We start from the raw sequence: 21757 nt of genomic DNA on the forward strand, positions 1-21757 counted from the left end.
CCAAGTCCTAGTCCCTCACTAATAATGAATAACTAAAAAACACATTCTAAATTGTTGTTTGTTTGATACCATGAGCTAAATATACATGTCATGTTCTACTGTTTTATTTTTTAAGTCGTATTTATCAAAAATTGAAATGGAAAAAATGGCCCAACAAATAGAAAAAAAAAACTCAGGTGCTCTTAAATCAGGTGAGGCTCAAAGCAGGAAGTAAGGCCCAGGTGAACATACACACACAAACTGTCATGCATCCCGTTCAGTTTTTTTTTTTAAATCCATTCTCACATTTCGTAATTCATACTTGGCTTCCAGAAAGTTAGTACATATGCACAGACTAGTGATAGGAATCCGAAGCTGTTTTTTAAGACATAGCTCACCTACACTTTGACAAGTGCATATTTAATTAAAACTATTTCAGATAATTGAATGTCTACTGATGCATGCTGAAATGATTTAATTCTTTGCTTTGGTTTTTAAGCTATATTAGCATTAAGGTGTAAACAGAGACAGTTTCCCGCCTGAAGTTTATCTACTTGACGGTTAGTTATGTATGAGGTAGGTCTTTTAACAGGTCATTTGTTTTGAATACATTAATTGTACAATTAATTTTCACCCTGACATATGCTTGTTGCACACAGATTACCAAAGGAGATGTGTTGATAGTAACATTTAAACAAGGATGCTGTGCTCTTAACGCATACTGCATGTGACTATGCAGTAATCTTTCATTAGCAAAGCTCATTCTGGAGTGCAGCTGTTTAGTCACAGCCATGGAAACCTAAGTAATGATACTGATGTGTTACGTATTCTCGTTTCTTAGGTTCATGCTGCAGAAAGATGGCAATATAGTATGTTGGGCATGGACTGCCTGATATACCCCTGTAGTGTCCATGTTTAATTCATTTTCATGCCGGTGTTTTGTGTCAAAATGCTAAAAGTGATTTTGGAAATACAGAAGGGACACATACTTGAATTTCAAGGACACAGGTTGAGTAAAACTTAGTGTAACGTGGGGAGTAGTAATTTGTGTTGGTTTTGAATTCTCTTGCATTTTCATTAACCCCAGTTCTTATATCCCTTTGTGTGTCTAACTGAACAGAGCTTTATTAGTAACTGAAGAGATAGAGTAACCTTCATCGTATGAGAGAGAAAATCCAGTAGTATGTTGTGCTGCTAACGGTGAAATGAAATGATTCACTTGGTCTGACGTTTTCCTTCACATCTTTATAAAACACCTCATTAGCTTCACACTACAAACCCTATGGGGGGGGGGGAAATGTTTTTTGAGAGAAGATTCCAGATTCAATTACTAGCGGGTATCTGCGACCAATATCAAGAACCAGAAACAACATCCTCACATCATGGAGGAAAGGAAAAGAAGAAGAGAAAGGAAAGAACTGATGGAACAACGATGGAAAATAGGACCAATGCTGAACACTATTAAAAGTATATAAGAGCGTGGAGGGTGTCCGCAAGGGAGGAAAGACTTCTTTAGATGTTTAAGAGAGACTGGACATGACAGACAGGGGGCAGTATTGCGTCGCTGTGGATACAAGTTGCCGTAAATCCTGACAGAGGAAGAAGACGACGATCAGGTTGTATCCACCACCCTGATGAAAACAAAGCTCGGTGGTGACAGCTGTGATGGCTCCTCTGTTCACGTGTAGTAAGTACATCACTGCACCATTACTACCAGAGCGTGTGTGTCTCATCCCTTTATAACGTAGCATTGACATTGTGACACCTTCCTCTGAGTACATGTGTTTCTAAGCTACAGCCTGCTAGGTGGCTAACATCAACTCACGTTACAGCCTCAGAAAAGATGCTGTGTGGTAGCACTGCACTATAAACTGTTTGTACTGTTTGTTTCTAGCCCCTGTTGCTCCTTGTTAATTGGTTAATTAACCTCACTAAAATAAGATATAATACATGAATAAACGTTACGTATATACTAGCGCCTTTAAACCAGTTACAATGTGCTTTACAAGTTAAATATGAAAAACTGAAAGCAAACTATAGGAGAGAGGCTAAAAGCAAACAAAAATAAATAATTTAAAGGTAAGATGACCAAGATAAACATAAAGAGGTAAAGGGGATAAGGAGTTTGTTAGAAGGATGTCCTCAGGGAGAGAGGGAGCGATGTGGCATATATGGTGTCAAAACCAAATGTACTTAGGTCCAAGTGAAGAACTGAACTGACTTTAAAGTCAGAAATAAACTCTTAAAATCAATTCTTCAATTTACTGGAAGCCAGTGAAGAAAAGGTAAAATTGCCATAATATGGTCTATGTAGATTCTGATGAGTTTTTAGAAGTCCTGATACTGCATTCACTTTAATACAGACCCTCATACAAAGCAGTGTTGCTGTTTCACATTTGTATCTCTTTCACAGACCAACAGTGAATGTGGATCTCCGCTGAACTCTGCACATCGGCAGACAGAACAAGGGAAACAGCACAGAGAAAAAACTTGTTCCACTTTGAAGTCACTCTGATCTACTAAATCGGATCTACAGTGGCCACTGCTCAGTTGATTGATCGTTGGGTTTTGTCTGCCAGCATCAGAGGGGACAGACAACTCCTCCACCGACAGCATGAGTGAGCTAACAGACTTTGTCAGGGGCCAAATTGTTGGTGCCCAGGTGGCAGGTCTGTCGGTGAGAGAAACTGCGCAGCTCTGTGACGTGTCGGGAAGAACTGTCCTCAAAGTCATGAGTGTCTACAATACGCACGGACATACTGCATCAGCAAAGAAGAACAGCAAGCGCAAGCCCAAGAGGAAAACGAAAAGGCGGACAAAAGCTGGAGTCGAGGAAGGAGCTGCCATCGGAAAACTAACGTCTGACTCCAAGATAGACTCACAAGACCCTGAGGCTGATAGTGAGAAACCTGAATCCCAAACAAAAGACAAGGAGTAATATGGCTGTGTTTCAGACTTTCGGGTACATTTAGACTGGTTGATGTTTGCATTAAGCCACAAAATGCCTTGATCTAAACCACAATATTGCTTACTTTAAACATACATTTTAAATTTTTTGGGTAAGGCTTGGATATGAGCCTGTTCTGTCAGCTTTTGTACATTTCAAGGCTTTCTTCGAGTTTCCCCTCATCAGTAACTTAAATCCAGGGGCATTTATCTGTGTATGATTGACGCTATCAAGCTTTTTTGTCCAACTCATTGATGAGACAGGAAGTATGGAAAATAACAAATCTGTAAACTATAAAGAGCAGAAACCTGTTGATAATGTCAACCTGCTTTGTTAATTCAAAATCACTCATAATGTGTCTATGATGATTTATTAATAATGTGCAATAATAATATAGATCAAACTTGTTCTCCCGTCTGCCTACGTCTTCTGTCCTTTTCCTATTCCTACTATCGGACCTGAGGATGCACTTTTTGTCGTGATCATTAGCAGTTACAGCAGATAAAGAATGGTGACTTGATTGTCACAGAGATACAGTCCAGAGCTTAAGAATAGTTTCCAATTTTGCATTGGTCTCCCTCGGTTAGATTAATCAGTAATATATAATCCATAACTGCAGTCTCTGCCAGTCTGTCTATGTTGGATCCCTGTTCTGACAACTAGTTGTATGCATATTTCAACTCCCTGAGAAATACTTTATTCATATGTTGACCGTTGACCTTCAGTGTTATAATCATGGGAATAGAAAGTTGCAGAGCAGTTTAATTCAATTTGATTTTATTTGTAAAGCACAATATCACAACACACATTATCCTACAGCACTTTACATAAGCTCGAAACCTAAGTAATTTATAGAGAAACCAAGGTCCCAGTTTCACAGACTTACTGAGGCCTCCTGATAATAAAGACTTAAAATTATCCCATCTAGACGGCTGTCCGTAGAGACTTGTTTGATGTGTAGGTGAACTGACATGTCCTGGTCAAACAAAACAAGGTTTCCACAATAGAGCCTGGGGCCAGAGACGGATGCACAAGATCCAGATGGAAACAACACTAAACCTGAACTCGAGAAAGACTGACACACTGAAACCTGGTGAAGAGAGGACAAGACCTAATATGCAAATAAAAGCCAAAGAGTATGGCGTAGAGGAGTCTGTGGGACAGGGAACAATATCTGAATATCTGAACCCCAGGCTGGTGTGGAATAGTACAACACAGAAAAGTCAGTAAAGAGGATACTACAAAGTCACAGAGCCCTTCCTGAACCAGAAGCTTGGGAAGAGCGGTTGTGTGAACTTGGCAGTGAAGGGGTGTATAAGGCTCAACTCTTCTGATGTCACACTGTAATAACTCACACTGCCGCCCACCAAATCCAAAAACCCTGCTATTTTTTGGCAAGGGGACACATTTATAGGTGTGGATTCTTTCCCATGTAAGGCAGTGTATCCATCCTTTGAGCAGCGAAGACTCCAGGACATCTTGTTGCATCCTAGGCCACCACTGCTGTCCCATTTCTAGACACTTCTCCATATGCCACTGAGATGCCAACTTCCCCCCTCCACTCCACCTCCCAGTAGCAAAGGCCTTTCAAACCCTCCTCAGCAGATACCTGAGACCTCTTAAACCTGCGATCATTTGCAAGTCCTGAAGCATTCTCCTTCAATATCTTTACAGTTCCTACTTTCCTGTTTGATTCAGAAAAAACAAGTCGCCTGCTGGCTGTGTTTTCATCAAACTTCAAATCTACAGCATCTGAAAGAGAAACAAACAACAAATGCAATAAATCAGTTTGAGTGTTGATTGTGTGGCTAAAAGACTACTTTACATTTTAGATTGGATTTGAAAAAAGTAACATCTTTAATTCAGAAAAAAATAAAGCACACCCATTATTGCAACTGTACTGATAAGATTCAGTGAGAAATAAATCTTACTGTCATTTTAAAATAATTATGCATCAGGTCTGTGATTCATACTTTACTGAATTAATTCAAAACTTACATTTCTTCATTCCCGGCTTCAACCGATGTGCTCCACCATGGTCCAAACTGTGCAAAATCAGAATATATAGTTTTCATAATAATAATCAGGGTCGCCATATTAATTCATATGAAACAACAGCAAGACCCAAAACAACAATCCTAATCTTTAACTGTTGGATAATAGGCTGCTGAACTATTAAACTTTTGTGAAGTGCTTGCATGGGCCGGTTTTGTATTGGACTGAACGTCACAGTTTGGTAAAGCAGCTAAATGAATGTACTAAACTGATGTTTTCAATTACTCTTAGAAGTACTGAGAAGAAGTGTATTTTAACAGAGAGGTAACCATTTAGCTTTGCTTCTAATCAATAAGTCCATAAATATGAATCTTGGAACTGAACTGAATGAAATGATCGTGTATTTTATGATTCTCATCTTCATTAGGAGCTTGTGTGTATATGTATTTTCAGAATGTAAGAGATCCAGCTGCAACAATAAAAATGGACACATTTAAATACATCGTGTCATCTTCACATACCATAATGTCTGCAGTTTCTTTTTTGGATCGTCCACTATGGCAGTGAGCCTCTTCGACCCACTGTCTCCTGGATGATTGTAACTGAGATCCAGCTCTTTCAGGGGGGAAGCTGGGTTGGAATCCAGAGCTGAGGCGAGGGCAAAGCAACCTTCATCTGTCACCTGACAACCTGACAGCCTGACAACCACACACAGGCACATGTTTTGAAAAACACATTGCAGCAAATTCTGTTACTGCTCTAATCCTGACTAGTCTCTCAAACTTATTTGACTATTGTCAAATAAGTTTGAGGTAACTCATATGTAGTCTTCTCTGTCCATGTCAGAGACATTAATTTGCAACGTTGTATCAGATATTAAGATACAACCTGTGTTTACGTATTTGCACTTTGGAATAGCTACACTTAAGTCTAACTATTGTAATTCCCCCCAACATGTACATGATATTGTGTAGGTTGTGTTGCTCTTTATATAATGTATAGAACATATACTTACTTGAGACTCTCTAGTTTACATTGTAAGCTATTTAGGCCATTAGCAAGTAGCTTCACTCCTGAATCCAACAGGTCATTATGACTTAGGTCCAGCTTTATGAGATTAGAGGACGTGGAAGTGAGGACTGAGGATACTAGACCTTTACAGGACTCCTCAGAGAACTGGCACCAACTCAGCCTGTAAAAAGAGAAAGGTCCTGAGGATGATTACTTGGTTTATTAGGTAGGTGCCAGTGCTGAAAATATGCTGGTACATGTAGCTGAGGCTGTCGTTAGCAAAACAGTGTAATATTGTTTCAGGGGACAGGGCTTAGAGTGAAACAGCAAGGACAGAAGTCACTGGATTAACTTTAAAAGAGTATCCACAAAGTGTGAAATAAATCAGGGGGACAAGATTAATTCACAGTGGAAACCACTTATAGTGATCACAGACATAGTAATCAAATGTTAATATGGATCAAAAAGCTTGGGACAGAGTCGTTCCTACAGTATTTTCAATTAATAATTAGATTATTTCTCAGGTAATTGGGTAATTTTTATTACAGTGTTTTCGTAGTTCTGTCAGTAATTTACTGCTCTGTGTTTCTATCACTCACCCTGTCGATGCCAACTAAATCAGGCCAAATTGAGCACACCCCAAAATCTATACTAACCCAATATATTGTCTTAATTTGCAAATTGTGTTGTTTTTGGGACTGTTTGTGTGTTCATGTGTGGGTGTTTTTGTCAACATAAGACTGAGGAAACGAGAGCTTCCAGGACGGGCTGACGAATGCCTGCGCTGCTATGAAGACTTTACTAATTAAGAAAAGTATTATTCATTATGTGATCAGTGTTGATATTGTGGCGTCATTTCAAACTTTAAACTATAGCAATCGGAGACATCAGCTGAGCTGGTGTCAGTGTGTGTGTGTCTGAGAGAGAAGAGAGCAGCGGATTAAGTGAGTGTGTGTGTGAGATGTCCGTAATGTATCCTTACCCTAACGTGCATACAGAAGCTACACAATTTGCTTATAGTTATAATTTCGGCTCAGGACAAACACTCTAAGCAATTTCCACTATTTTAAAAACGTTTACTGGCAGATAATTTGTTAATGAGAATCATTTTGCAATACTAAACGAACTAAATAAAACAACTGAGCAGTGAATAGCATTTAGTCCAACTAGCCAACTGGGTCAGACAACTTTAGTTAAAAATGTAAACATATGGTCTGGCTAAGCAGCTAGCTGAGTGTTTTTTGCTAAAACAAGGGTAGGATTCAACAGCAGTTAGAAAACTGTACCTCCTTTCAGAGGGCTCAGCTAGTTTATGACTGAAGTGCCTGACAGCCACAGCAGAATCTTATGATAAATAATCATCTAAAAACTTGGTTTCCATAAAGCTGATGTAAATAAATATTGTTTTTGCATAAGGCTACATCATAATACCATAATAATATTTGTAATGCTCATTTTAAAGTACTTACAAGGTGGTTTTGGAGACTTTGACCACTGGCAACATTCCAAGAAAACCTTTTTCGGATTTCAAGTACTTTTTCAGATCAAACACATCAAGGTTTGCATCGGACATAAGCAGCACAAAAGTCAGAGCTGACCACTCGGAGGCAGAGAAATTTTCAAATGCCTTCTTCTCTGACAGCATCTTCTTTTTCACTTCTTTATCAAGGGACTGGTCATTCAGCTCATTCAAACAGTGGAAAAGATTGAGGTTTTTATCTGAATCCTGGATCTCTTCACTCATTTTGTCTTTGATGTAGTTAATTATTTTCTTGTTGGTCTCTTTGTTATGTTCCGTCTTTTTCAGAATGTCTTTCAGTAAACTTTGATTTGTTTCCAGAGAGAGACCAAGCAGGAAGCGAAGGAACAGATCCCAGTCTCCATTCTCACTCTCTAGAGCCTTGTCCACAGCTCTCTTGTAGAAGTCCAATGCAGACAAGTCTGCAACCACTGAGGTGGGTCTTGAGAGTAGATTTTCTCCTTTGTTATTGAACTCATGAAACACAAAAAAAGCTGCCAGAAACTCTTGAATGCTCAAATGGACAAAACAGAAAAAATTCTTCTGGTACTGTCCACAACCTTCTCGTGTAACCCGAGTAAATAATCCAGAGAACACTGCAGTTTTTTCTATGTCAATACCACACTCTGTCAGGTTTTCTTCAGTGAAGAGAAGGTTTCCTTTCTCCAGCTCCGCGAAGGCCAGTTTTCCCAAAGATAGGATTGTGTCTTTGTTCCTTGTATTCCAGTATGAATCTGTTTCAGAACTCCCACTTGTCTCCTCATCACCATATTTCACTTTAGCATGTCTGCATTGCAGCAAAAGAAAGCAAAGATACATGTCAGTCAGTGTCTTGGGCATGCCCTCTTCTTCGTTTCCATTCACAAAGTCCTCCAGAACTTTTGAAGTAATCCAACAGAAGGATGGGATGTGACACATGATATAAATGCTCCTTGATTTCTTGACATGGGAAAATATCTTCATAAGCAGATCCTTATCACTGAATCTCTTCCTGAAGTACTCCTCCTTCTGGTCATCATTGAATCCACGCACCTCAGTAACCCGGTCAACTTTATCAGCAGGGATATTACTGGATGCTGCAGGTCGGGAGGTGATCCAAATTTGAGCTGTAGAAAGCAAGTTTCCTTTGATAAGGTTTGCAAGCAGAATATTCACGGAGGTTTTCTTTTTCACATCAGTCAAATCCATATTTTGACTGAAGTCTAGGTCAAGGCGACATTCATCCAAGCCATCCAGGACAAACAGCACTTTGTACTTGTCATAGTTGCTTATTTCTGATTCCTTCATAGCAGGGAAGAACTGATGAAGAAGTTCTTCGAAACTCAGCTCTCTGTCTTTTAGCAAATTCAACTTCCGGAAAGGAAGAGGAAATATATATTGTATGTGTGTATTGTCTCTACCCTCAGCCCAGTCCAGCATGTACTTCATTGATGCAAAAGACTTTCCAATGCCTGCCTCTCCGATGGTTAGCACAGTTTTAATGGGTATATTTTCACATCCAGGTTTGAAGATGTCATGATAACTAATGGGCTTTTCTTCTGTTACTGGTTTGAATTTTGTATCCTGAACCTGTCTGACCTCATGCTGAGCATTGACGTCTCCCCTCTGTCCCTCTATGATGAGGATATTTGTGAAGACATCCTTCAGAAGAGAAGAGGTTTTGTCCTTATCAATCCCTTCAGACACCCATGTGAATTGCGCCCTCAGCTGAGATTTGAGTTTCCTTTGACTTGTGACATCAGGCTTCTCTGTAAGAAAACATTTTGACATGAATTATTAAAACACCAAGAATTATGCGGTTGTTTTTTTATTTGAGTAAATACTAGGGAAACTCTAAAGAGTTGCAAAAGCAAAACCAAAAGCTAGTTCAGTCATCTGCTACTGTTCATTACATCAATATGCTTATTCCAAAAAGCTGTCTGATTGTCTCTTTGTATGTCAAGAATTGTTCATCTTATTAGCTTCCCACTTGTAATTGTGTATCGCCATAAAATATGAATACAGATACAGTTTTGAATAAACCAGTGACCATGATCAGTGAAAGTGATGTTGTCAATTAGGGTTGTCACGATACCAAAAAATGTTGATAGCAAGTTATACATTGCAATACCCATATTTTTTCAACACTTTTCTTAAAAAGAAAAGTCGCTCTATCTGATCCAGTGGCACCAGACTTCTGTTGTAAAAACATGGGTTGAGAAATGATAGTGATAAATTAGTCATAGCAGAGGGTTTAATTTATTTTTTAGGCTACCAGTAGTGTGCAGGATAATCCTGGATTTGAGCTTCATCCCCATGAAATGTCAGTCTTACAATGTCATTTATGCCCATTATTTCCATTCTCAATAAAATTGCAATTTATCTTTTAAGTGTTTTCTAGTTTTTTGTATTCATGCATTCAGGTGGGTTTTTCATATAACAATCATAAAATAGATGTGCAGCTGCCTGAGTTAGAGAGAAAAAACCCACGTAAATACAGGTAAAAGTTAATACCTTGTATTTCTGTCATCCTGTCATATGACTTATCCGGCAGGGAGCAATATTGTGAGGTTATCAGGAGCTGGGCGGAAGGAAGCAGGTTTCCTTGGAGGAGGTTTGTCAGTAGCACATCCACTGAGGCTGGCTGTAGGACATCTGTCAAAATGTCCCTTTGGTTGAAGTCAAGAGGTCGTTGATACTGGTCCAGTCCATCCAAGACAACTAAATCTTTTCCATTTTCATAGTTAGATATGACAGATTCTTTGGTCTCCTCGATTAAATGATTAAGAAGTCTCAGCAAATAGATTTTTTCCTCTTTCATCCCATTAAGTTTTAAGAAGTCCAGAGGACATATAAGTTCTTCATCATCATTGTCGAAGTCGAGTGGGTCATCCTGAGATCGGTTGCCTCTCTCTTTCTGTGTCTGGAGTTTGCTTCAACACAGACAAAACATTTCATTATTACATACTGATTACATATTACAAACTAGTTTTCAGATTGTGAGTAAGAAACTATAATTTTACTGTGACAGAAATACTATAGCTCATGATATAAAATGACTGGAAATTAATAGTCTATTTTCTCTTTAACTTCAGATCTAACTATACCGAAGACCTGGCATTACCAACATTATCTTACCTTTGTTGTTTGTCACTGAAGTTGTAAACTTTGTCCATTGAGCTGTCACTTTTCACAGAAACATGGCTGGGTTCAGGAGAGACTGATCCTTCTTCATCAGGAAACCTTTCACACAAATGGTAGAAATGGTTTTACAATGTCAAACATTAACAGCCAAATTATTTAGAGGTCCTATTTGCAATTGCAGTCAATGTATATGCACCAGTGTATGTCATTCTGCACAGTCAAGCTCAAACATCCAAGAGAAGTAGCAATTAAAAAAACACATTTCTGAGTGAAGGATGACACAACACTATATAAGAATTGCTCTCTGCTACACTCAGACCTCCTAAAGGTGGGAGATGTAATTCACTGTCGTAAATGCAGGTTAGGGTTTGAACCTCCCTATGCCAGGCAATACACATGGGCATTTTTTTTTAAGGTTACAGAAAAGGACCCAGCAACCTGAGAAGCCAAAGAACCACAGCTTGTGGTTGGAAAAAGGACAGACAGAAAAGGAGACGCAAGAAAACAATGAAGCAGTCACTCAAAGTGTTGGAGTCTTATCCAATCTAACTGTACCACAGCCCTGGCGTAACCAAAATGATCTCACCTCTGTTGTTTGTCACTGAAGTTGAAAGGTTTGCCCATGGAGCTGTCACTTCTCACAGAAACATGGCTGGGTTCAGGAGAGACTGATCCTTCGTCGTCAGAAAGCCTTTCACACAAATGGTAGAAATGGTTTTACAATGTCAAACATAAACAGCCATCTTCCAAATTATTTAGAGCTCCAATATGTCAATTGCAGTCAATGTATATGCACCAGTGTATGTCATTCTCCACAGTCAAGCTCAAACATCCAAGTGAAGTAGCAATGAACAAACCACATCTCTGATCTTCTGAATGAAGGATGACTTTAACACGATGAAAGAATTGGTCTTTACTACACTTAGGACCTGAGCTTCCAAGGTGCCAGCAGAAATTGATGGACAATTTATGTTTCAATTTTATGCATATTTGCTCTGTTAAATGATAAAACAGGCTGAAAAGTGAATGATTTGTATCTGGCTGTTGGTAGCAACGCCATTTGACACAGGCAGATCAGAAAGATTTCAAAAAGATCAATTTAAGTTGTTATTAGTTATTATTGGTAGCACTAAGGCAAAAGCACTATATTGTGTAATATTTGACTGTGTCCCATTGTAATTGATTGTACTTACTTCTCAGGTGATTGGAACATGGCCCGTCCCTTTGTAGCTGCAAGTTTGAGCCAGCAACTTGTAGAAGTACAATCCTTCAGTTCCTGTGGTTTATATATCAAGAGAATCTGATTAAAAACTACGAGTGTCATGAATTCAGAGGTTAATAATTAATTCAATCAAATGCATAAAGTATGTAACTTGAACTTGTTGTTCACCTTAATTAGGGCTGGGTTATATGGCCTAGATAAGAACAATAAAAACAATAGTTTTAGGCTATATTGCGATACAGGATATATATTTTGATATCTCCCCGAAATCACTGTACAATTTACATTCATGAAAGTCCACGGCATTTCCAAAAGGCCCTGAAAGCACCTCGTCGAAGATATCAGCGGACAACACGGTGTAAATTACCTGTGTGCGTGCGTGTCTGTGTGCATGCACACACACACACATCCAGTCTCGTTGGAGTGAACGCCGTTCACATTCATTCATACATTAATTTGTAAACTGATTAGTTCGGTTCAGCGTTCGCAAGAAATATGAACAAACTGTCGATAATAGTGTCTGAACAGTGTTGATTATTTAATTCAAACTTTAAACAATGGTTTCATGTAGAAACTCTTCCCCCTGCTCAAGACAATTCTCTGGACAAAGACACCTGTCCTACTCACCGGTGAGTTCTTATAACTGAAAAGGTAGCAACAGGTGTGCATAAATGCAATAAACTCGCCGTCAAGCTTAACACTCTCTTATAACTAAATGCAAAGACATTCAGTTACATTCATTCAAAAACCCATAACAAAAGATCGTTTTGCACAGTAAACATCGTCACAATCAAAGTTGAATGTTTTTTCACATTCAGTCTGTTCACCCACAGTTCACTGTTTAACACGTTCAGTTCAAAGTGGTCGAGCAGCGGTCCTCAAAGTGTATTAAATTGTTCCCAAAATGGACGTTACAGTCTCGGACATTTTGCTGCTCGTTGACAATGCGACTGCAACCGCGGAAGGCCACGCAGTTGCATCGACGGACTCGTTTTGGTTTATACTTCTCTAACGTGCTGCGCGTGTTGCAACGCAATTCACCGCCAGTACACTAGGCGGAGTAACGTTTTTTTTTTTTCGAAAACAAAACACACAAAGAAGAGACGTCTTCTTCTTCTTCTTCTTCGTCGACTGTTTATTTACATCGCTACACCGGTTCCCCATGGCCTAGTTCTGGCGGACAAATCGGCCAGTCAGTGACGGATTATAGAAGTAGTCAAACTTTCGGATCTCTATTGCCAAGTGCTCATCTATTTGATCCATATTCGTTCTTCTAAATCTTCCGTGATTTCCGCGTATTGTGGGGCATGAAACCGGAAACTAGACTCCGGACGGGATGTAGTGAGCAGACCAATGACAAGCCTTGCGGGCACGCAAGCCGCCAGAGGGCACGAAAGGGGCGTGTTGCGTGTCTTGCGTGCATGCGTGCGTGCGTGCGTGCAACCCGACTATAATCCGACTATCAAAGCCGAATTATAGTCGGGTAATAGTTCGGCCTTCGATACTCACGAACCACAACGTCAGTCGTCGGCTTGCGATAGGGAGAGAGAGAGAGGTCAAGTGAGCTGCGGACCGTCCAGGGCTGTAGTGGCGCTGCCGGCACATCAAGGGCGGCAGTGTTGGCGACGAGCTAGTTGCCAAGTGGTTAACCACACTTCACTAACTAGCGAGGATATTTCGCCTCATGCTACAACGTGCTATACTTCTAAAAGCGACACCGGGGAATCTTCAGTGCTGGTGGTGTAGACTCCTTCTTCACTCCAATCGTAATTCTTCCGCAACACGGACACTAACAAACTTAACAAAGTTGGAGCTAAACTTATAATTAACCGACTATGTCATTCACTCGTGATCAGGTGTGTGTCTTCCGGGCGCCGTCTCATCCTTCTCCCGCCCCCTCCGCTCTCTCATTCGCCAGCGCACCAACCCTCCAGTCACTGATTGGCTGGACCTATGGCCAAACTCAGTGGTGCTATTGGGTGTGGAACCCAGGTTTGATGTCCCAAAGTAATCGCAGGGCTTCACATAAATAAATATGTTTACACTCTGGGTGTACCCCTACATGATACAAAAAGTTCACCCATAATAACATAATGAGTCCACACCAAGATATGAAGTGACCTTCGCAGGGAGTGTCTCCTCCAAACAGCACGATAAGGGAGACACATACTCACAGAATGCTGAAGAGATGACCAGACAGCGAACTGAGGAAAACGTAGAAGTACCACTGGTGAAACTGGTCGAAGGCAGGGCAGCACAAAGGGCAGAAAGGCAGATAACGAAATAATGCATGCCACTGGATACAGTATTTAATATCACATATTAACTTATCTCATATTCCAAATTGCTTCAATCATTTACTAGTCAATTGCTCGCCAACCTCTGATAAAATGATCTGTTTTAGTGTGTCCTTAATGAAAGAAACCCAACTACATATGAACCTGCCTGTTTCGAATTTTCTGTTCTCTTGTCCTGTGTTGAATCTCTGGAGCTTCTCAGAATTAGTCATTGTCATTACTGAGTCCTCATCAAACACTTCTACAATATAGTGCCTTTTTCTTTCTTTTTTTGTGCTAGAAGATGCTTTCAGAGCTTTTTTAGAAACAGTCTATGGTGTAGAATGAAGTTAGAAAACCAACGCTTAGTTCTTATATCCACATTCACACAATGCAGACATACTAAATAACAGACATGCACATGACCCTGCATACCTGTGCTGTGTCTTGTCCAAGATTGTGTGCATGGGGCGGGCATAGATTGACTGTGTGTGTGTGTAGTAAGTAAAGTATAGAGAAACCAAGGTCCCAGTTTCACAGACTTACTGAGGCATCATGATAATAAAGACCTATGATCCCATCTAGACGGCTGTCCGTAGAGACTTGTTTTATGTGTAGGTCAATTGACATGTCCTGGTCAAACAAAACAGGGTTTCCACAATAGAACCTGGGGCCAAGCAAATGCCACTTTAGTCTCAGGTTGGTGATTAATTGATAAGTAAAATATCATTACTTGCAGCCCCATTTTTTATGTGATTTTATTTTGTTTGTTATTGTCTATCCTTCAAAACATAGTTCGCATAAGTGTAATGCATAGTTTCCTGCTCAGGTAGTTTATATGCAAAATAAAACAAAAAGTAATAGGTTGTGGAGCAGATGAGACAAAACCTTTATTCTGAAGGTGTCACCGGAAGTGTCCGTTGTTATTCATTCTGTAGAAACAGCCTTAGGTCGGTGATAAACAGCAGCAGGACAAACACACTGATCTTCTGTTCCGATCGTCACAAAACATCTGACTTCAATGTGTCTGTAAGTAGCATTAACATGTTCACACACTTGTTAGCGACGGTAGCTAATCTATTAGTTTGTAGCCTGGTTAGCTTAAATAACAGCATCGAAAACGCAGCTACTATCATCCCTGCCGTTAATTAGCTTCTTAATGAGTAATGAATGTGTGCTAAAAGCTTTGTGCTTATAATGTAGTGTTAGGTTGTTTATTATATCGACCCCCTCCCAGGTTGTGTTAGCTCCCACATGCTGGTTGTTGAATGAGTTGATACCATAGGGAGTTTATAGGTTGATACTTGAAACTACAGTTTTCTTATATTATAAATATTATTATAACTTATTATTGTTGATGTTATTATTAATTACCATTGTTAGAATTATTATATACTGTATAAACCATTGCTAGTATTGTTATTATTTGCTATATCTCATTATCCCATTTTCATCTTTTTATGAATCAGTGATGACACCGTCCACCTCAGCCCCAGATCTATGGATCCTCCTCCACCATTGATCTCTCTGGATCTAATGGTACAAAATAATGGAACCCCCACATGACAGAAGACTTTGAGGAATTCCAGCAGCAGCTGCAGAGCCTGCATCCTGTCTGGCCTTTGACTTCGCCTGAAGCCTCCATGAAAGACACTCAACACTTTCCCAAGAGAGTTCCAAGTAACATGAGTGACTTAACAGAGTTTGAAAGGTGCCAGATAGTTGCTGCAAGACTCTCCGGCGCATCCGTCACAAAAACTGCACAGCTGTTCAATGTGGCGCGGGGAACGGTCTCCAGAGTCATGACAGTGTACGTCAAACATGGACGAACAACATCGGCAAAGAAGAACAGCGGGCGCAAGTCAAAGCTCACAGAAAAGGACAGACAAACGCTTCTCAGGATAGTCGAGGAACACCCTGAATACACAGCCTCGAACATCACTTCAGAGCTGAACACACACCTCTCTCACACCGTCTCTGTGAAAACTATAAGACGCGAGCTTCACAAAGCTGGTATTTTTAGAGGAGCAGCCAATCGGAGGCCAGAGACTGGTGCACAAGATCCAGATGGAAACAACACTAAACCTGAACTCGACAAAGATTGTGACACACTGAAACCTGGTGAAGAGAGGACAAGACCTGAAATGCAAAAAAAAGCCAAAGACTGTGGCGTACAGGAGTCTGTGGGACAGGGAACGATATCTGAATATCTGAACCCCAGGCTGCTGTGGAATAGTACAACACAGAAAAGTCAGTAAAGAGGATACTACAACATGTAGCATGATCGTGTTAAGGGAAAACCACAAAACGCCTGCATTCCTTAATGTCACCAACTATCAAACAGGCTCATGTTTGTTTAATAACCTGATTTATAATCGTGCTAATTCTATAATTTATTTTTGCATGAATGCATCACAGCTTTTTGTAGGAGTTTTCATTTTTCATGGTTTACAAGGAAACATAACTTTAAAACTGATTATTGAGAAATATTTTTAATAGTTGAAAATATCCCTGCTGGGTGTATTATGTTACTGATTAATGCAAAACACTCAATATAATGAATTGCAAAATTCAAGGTTTGTTCCTATTGAGCAATGCCTTGCTGAGATGACTTGTTTTTTGCTACATCTGGTTATTTGAGTAGTGCTCTAAAACGGGATGTTCCAGAGGTTATACTGTATGTATGGTAAAGGGTTTTGTATTTATAAAGCGCTACTCTAGTCTTGATGACCACTCAAAGCGCTTTACAGTACAGTTTTACATTCACCCATTCACACACACATTCAGATAGTGCATCTATTAGCAGCACTTTGTTGTTCTATGAGGGCCATTTCAGGGTTCAGCATCTTGCCCAAGGACACTTCTGCATGCAGATGGGAAAGACTGGGGATCGAGCTACTGACTTTCAGGTTTGAGGACGACCGCTCTACCCCTCAGCCACAGACGCCCATGTTTTTTTTTTTTTTCACCTCTATTTGCAGTGACTAATTGACCAACTCCTTTTTCTGAACAAAAAGGCCAATATTCCCAAATGAATTTAACACATTGGTTCATGACCTTGCAGCCAACTGGACTGGACTCTAGCAGTACACATTTTTATTTATTTTTCTCAATTTGATTGAAGCTCTAAGTTACTCTTATTTGTATGATTATTCTCAGGTTTATGTTACTCTATTATGTCTGCTTTATGTTAGTGTATTATATTTACATAATTCAATAAGGGAATTGGGACAAAAAACACATTTAATGATTTTACTGCATTTTACACCCAAAAAGTTCAAAGGTTGTCTGTACTTTGTTTTAATAAAGTGGACATATGCTCTGTTCTCTCTGGACAGGTGCAGTTCACCTGGAGCAGGTGAGAGTCCAAGAGAAGCAAATTAATAAATGTATGCACTCATTCTCAAGAATATCTCTTTCAAGGTGTGAATACTAAGATGTGGCTTCAGTGAGTTTAAATTGAGTGAATTGCAATGAAATGTGTTCCTGTTGAAAAAGTCTGTTGGCTATCCAGGAAACAAAACATTACAGTCGGGCTCTGTAGCAAACGAAATGCTACTTATATAAACTATTGCAAGATAGAAAAGTATTTGAGTTGCGTGCATCAAAATCATGAAATAAATGTGGGGGATGTCTTAGTTTCATTAGATAATACATTCATTTCAGAATCTGTCAAACTTGTTTTGGTTTTCCCCACATTTTGTCTCAGTTCATAATCAGCATGAAGCAAAATATAGTTTACAGGGAGACTAAAGGACAAATTACATAATGTTTTGGGTTTTAATAACCTTTTTGATATCAGATTTGGAAATATTAAATGTATATATCATACTGATTTGTCGAGACATTTCTAGTCATTCTGCTAATATGATAGGTGCCTAGAAGTGTCCCAAGTATTATACTTCCGTAACAATTAGTGTGGGACATTTCTAGACATTTGGCCTCAATGATAAGTGCCTAGAAGTGTCCGGCTCATTCTGATTGGTCGGGACATTTCAAGGCCCTTTGCTTTAATGTAAAGTTCCTACAAGTGTGTGGCTTATTCTGACTGGTCGGGACATTTCTAGGCACTTTGCTTTAATGTAAAGTGCCTACAAGTGTCTGGCTTATTCTGATTGGTCAGGACATTTCGATGACGCCAGGGTGATGGACCCGGACGTAGAATTCCAATAGTAAACACAACCGTGTAAACTGTGTTGTTACTCTTTACAAGATGGTGTACGTGTCCAACGGTGAGAGGTTTCTGCTGTTTTCAACTGCTTTCTCTTCGAAACTACTAGTTTGTATTTTTCTCAGAAATTTTCGATCAGTTTCTGTGAAAACAAGCGCTTCCGACAGGAAGTGATGGCAATAGAGCGATGCTATTTAGCTAGCTGGTTAGCTAGCTTAGCCGAGCTGGATCTGCGTAGTTTTCTATCTGCGTAGTTGACTTCACTGTCAGGTGCCTGAGTTGTTTCGATGTGTTGTTTTGAACGTTACTTTGTATTAACTTGATGTATTTTGTGCTGTCTGTCTCACTTTTGAGCCCAGATTAGCTGTTAGCCTGTGTCTATTGGAAGCTAGCTAGAGAGTACAATAGGTTGACGTGTAAACTGAGGAGGGTCATGTGCTTGGTTTCACATAATAACAAACTCTTCCTCTCTCAGGCCAGGTCCTGGACAGCAGGTCCCAGTCACCATGGGGACTCTCTTTACTGGTCGATCTCTTCTGGGGAGCAGTAGATTTCATCAGCCTGTTGTAAGCCAGTCACACAAACTCTAAACTAAACGAACCAAACAGGGATGTTTAATGTGATACACACGTGAATCAAGTGTTAGACCGCAACAAGCACACATACAATACAATAAGTGTTCCTGATTTGTTTAATTCAGCAGTCTCATGAAGATGTCCATCTCTTTTTCAAGAGAGACCCAAGGACAAGAGACATTCACGAACGGCAAATAAACAAAGAGTTCATCAATAAATTAATCAAAAAAAGGACAATTACTCGTTCCTTTTAAAAAGTTCTTAAATCCTGAACCAAGTTCTGCCAACATTAATGTGAACGAAAGGATATCTAAGGAGAAACTGTTATTAGTGCTTTGGTTAAAAAAGCAAGAAGACTGTTTCCTCTCGGTTGTGAGGATGTCAAATCAAATGATAATGTGAAATTTGTAAAAGAAATATAATGCACTTCATGAGGTTTATTGAGCACTTGTAATTTTGCTACTTAATGTGTTGATAACGTTTTTTCTGATGCTGTTACTCAACATACAGGGGTGTTGATACTGTGGAATAATGAGAGATTTACAAGAGTTACTATATAGGCACATTCTAAGCTCTGCTAGTCACAGCTGTGCTTTGAGTTAAATAACATGCAGATTTTTAGCAGGTTTAATTTTAATCATTCACCAACTTAATGTAATGCATCACATGAACCAAAGAACTGAATATAATTGTTATGACTCCTTGTTGATCACCTTTTTTGATCTCTACCAGTTTTAGGACAATCCTTAACCCGGACATGACAAAGAATGGAACTACTGGTTCGTCACAACTAAGTGATGGCAGAGGGTAGGTTCCTGTGACACAGTTACTCCTTTATTGGCACACACATGGTAAAGAGGACATGCCCCTATGTCTTGAAAAATGGAGGTAACATAATCCAATGGTAGAAAATAGGTCTATGTGCTGGCATGTTTGGCTTTGGAATAAGATCTATGTTTACCTGAATGTAGAAATGTTTTTGTAAATGTTTTGAAAAATTCTGCATGTTGAGTTATGAAGCACATATATGAAATCCATTGGTCACAACCGTATTTAAACATTGTTTATAATCTATAAAAAGTCCTGACCTGAAAGCTCCAAAGTTATGCTATCATCTTGTGCCTGACCCCCTGCGGCAGATGACTCTTAACTGCATTGAGTGCAGTGTTTCTTAATTCAGGATATCTATCCCGTTGTACTCCAGTTTCATAGCACTGGTATAGGCAAGATAATGACAAAAGCGGTAATAAAGGATTCATCACATATAAAGAATTTTAAGGCTTTGTTTTATACCATTGTTCTCTCCTTTCTGTGTTGCTTGATTGTGCAGTCCCCCTGGTCCCCCTGGAGGCAGAAGGAAGATGGGAAGAATAAACCATGGTACAGGTCCCAGTGCTCCACCAATGGGTGGAGGAGGATGAGGAAGGTGAGGAATAGTTTTTCTTAAATAAAATGTCCTTCTGGGATACAAAGCTCCTAACTTCTATGGCTGGAGCCTGATTCAGTAAGGCTTCATTTAAACATACATTGAATTTCAGCCTGTTTCCTGAACTTTTCAAGGGGTGCTGAACGTGAGAACGCAAATGTCTGAGTCAGTTGCTCCAGACATTTTCCAGAACTTGCATATATATATATATATATATATATATATATTTACATACATACAGGTAGAAGAAAAAGATTTATGCAGTGGAATTTATGTCATATCCTGCCTCCTCACACAGGTGGCACCTCTTTGCTAAGTTTTCTGGTTGTTAACACCTCCTTCTGTGTTCATCATATGTGAAAGACATATGGAAAATGTCGTCATCAAATTTTCTGGACATTTTCTAGAGTTCATGTCTGAAAGGGCTTGAATGAGATTACAGGTTTAGTCTAGTAATAAGCTGAAAAGCTTGTTAAGAATGTTTACACATTAGTTATTTCTTAATTGAGAAACATATACTTAGACATGATGTATATATATCATTGCCTCTCTCTAGGTAAATGCCTACACATCCAGTGTAGGCGTGGGGCTTGGCCTGTTCGTTTGCTGACAACCTAAAGGAAGATGGCAACGTTACGGTGCTGACCCCCCTCTTCATCGGCTGCTACTGCTACAGGCAGTTTCATGACACCTTTCTGGGAATTTCTACTTGTAGGGTCCAGAATGGCTGAAACAGCAGCTAGTCACCTCCCTCCTCTCATCTTTACCTGCATCTACCCTTCCCCTGTAGTCTACCAGAAATGAGTATCACTGAAATCTCAGCTATGGTAATCCCTCCTGGGAGTCGTTAAGTTAGATCGTCTGTGTTTTGTAACCCTCTGTTTAAATAAAAAAATGTGTAGTTATAAGCGGCTACTACTGAGTTGGTCTTATTCCATTATTGACAAACTTGATAATGAGCTAGCTTCAACGTAGAGCTGGACAACACTGACATGAGATGGCAAACCTTTAACTATATATTTGAGTGTTAGTAATATGAGAATTTTATACAACATTAAATCTAAGTGGGTTTCAGTGACTGAAAAATAAAATGGATAATTGCAGAGGAACTAAATGTATTTGTCATTCTTTTAACTCAACTGCAACAGTCACATAATGCATGTTGCCTGTAAAAGCACTGAGTTGTGAGGGTTTTTGAAGAGAGGTTTGGGTTATATCGGAGACATAGATGTGTTTAAATGCCATTATCTATATCACTCCCCCTTCAAGCTGGAGCCCATCCCCGCTGACAGGCAGGATACACCCCCGACAGGTCAACCTGAGTACCAAAGAGACAAACAACCATTTATACTCAAATTCACACAGTTTAGTGTGTCCTATTAACCCAACCCAAATCTGCATGTGATTGGACTGAGTGAGGAAACCAGAGTACCTGCAGAAAACCCACACAGACACAGGGACAACATGCAAAAACCATAAAGAAAGACAGCGGCCAGGCTGGAATTTTAACTTG

At 39.6% G+C, this 21757-nt stretch overlaps 2 protein-coding genes, 1 long non-coding RNA gene and 1 pseudogene across 3 annotated transcripts; 3 read left to right on the plus strand and 1 right to left on the minus strand.

Annotated features, from left to right (window-relative positions):
• Positions 1-1570: 1570 nt before the first annotated feature.
• Positions 1571-3333, plus strand: LOC133956787 (uncharacterized). The gene is made up of 2 exons (XR_009921170.1): positions 1571-1666; positions 2393-3333. It is a non-coding gene; the product is annotated as an uncharacterized LOC133956787 (long non-coding RNA).
• A 353-nt stretch (positions 3334-3686) lies between these two features.
• On the minus strand, positions 3687-13673 carry LOC133956784 (NLR family CARD domain-containing protein 3-like; annotated as a pseudogene).
• Positions 13674-15009: 1336 nt separating this feature from the next.
• Positions 15010-17442, plus strand: LOC133956785 (uncharacterized). The gene is made up of 2 exons (XM_062392095.1): positions 15010-15101; positions 15542-17442. Exon 2 carries the CDS (start codon positions 15635-15637, stop codon positions 16328-16330), a length of 696 nt encoding a protein of 231 aa, XP_062248079.1. The 5' UTR covers positions 15010-15101; positions 15542-15634; the 3' UTR covers positions 16331-17442.
• Positions 17443-18164: 722 nt separating this feature from the next.
• On the plus strand, positions 18165-21159 carry selenok (selenoprotein K). The gene is made up of 5 exons (XM_062392098.1): positions 18165-18304; positions 18719-18809; positions 19551-19625; positions 20149-20244; positions 20801-21159. The coding sequence occupies exons 1-5, from the start codon at positions 18286-18288 to the stop codon at positions 20802-20804; spliced, it is 285 nt and encodes a 94-aa protein (XP_062248082.1). The 5' UTR covers positions 18165-18285; the 3' UTR covers positions 20805-21159.
• The last annotated feature ends 598 nt before the right edge of the window (positions 21160-21757 follow it).

This window comes from Platichthys flesus, chromosome 7, assembly GCF_949316205.1.
Source record: "Platichthys flesus chromosome 7, fPlaFle2.1, whole genome shotgun sequence".
Lineage (NCBI taxonomy): Eukaryota > Metazoa > Chordata > Actinopteri > Pleuronectiformes > Pleuronectidae > Platichthys > Platichthys flesus.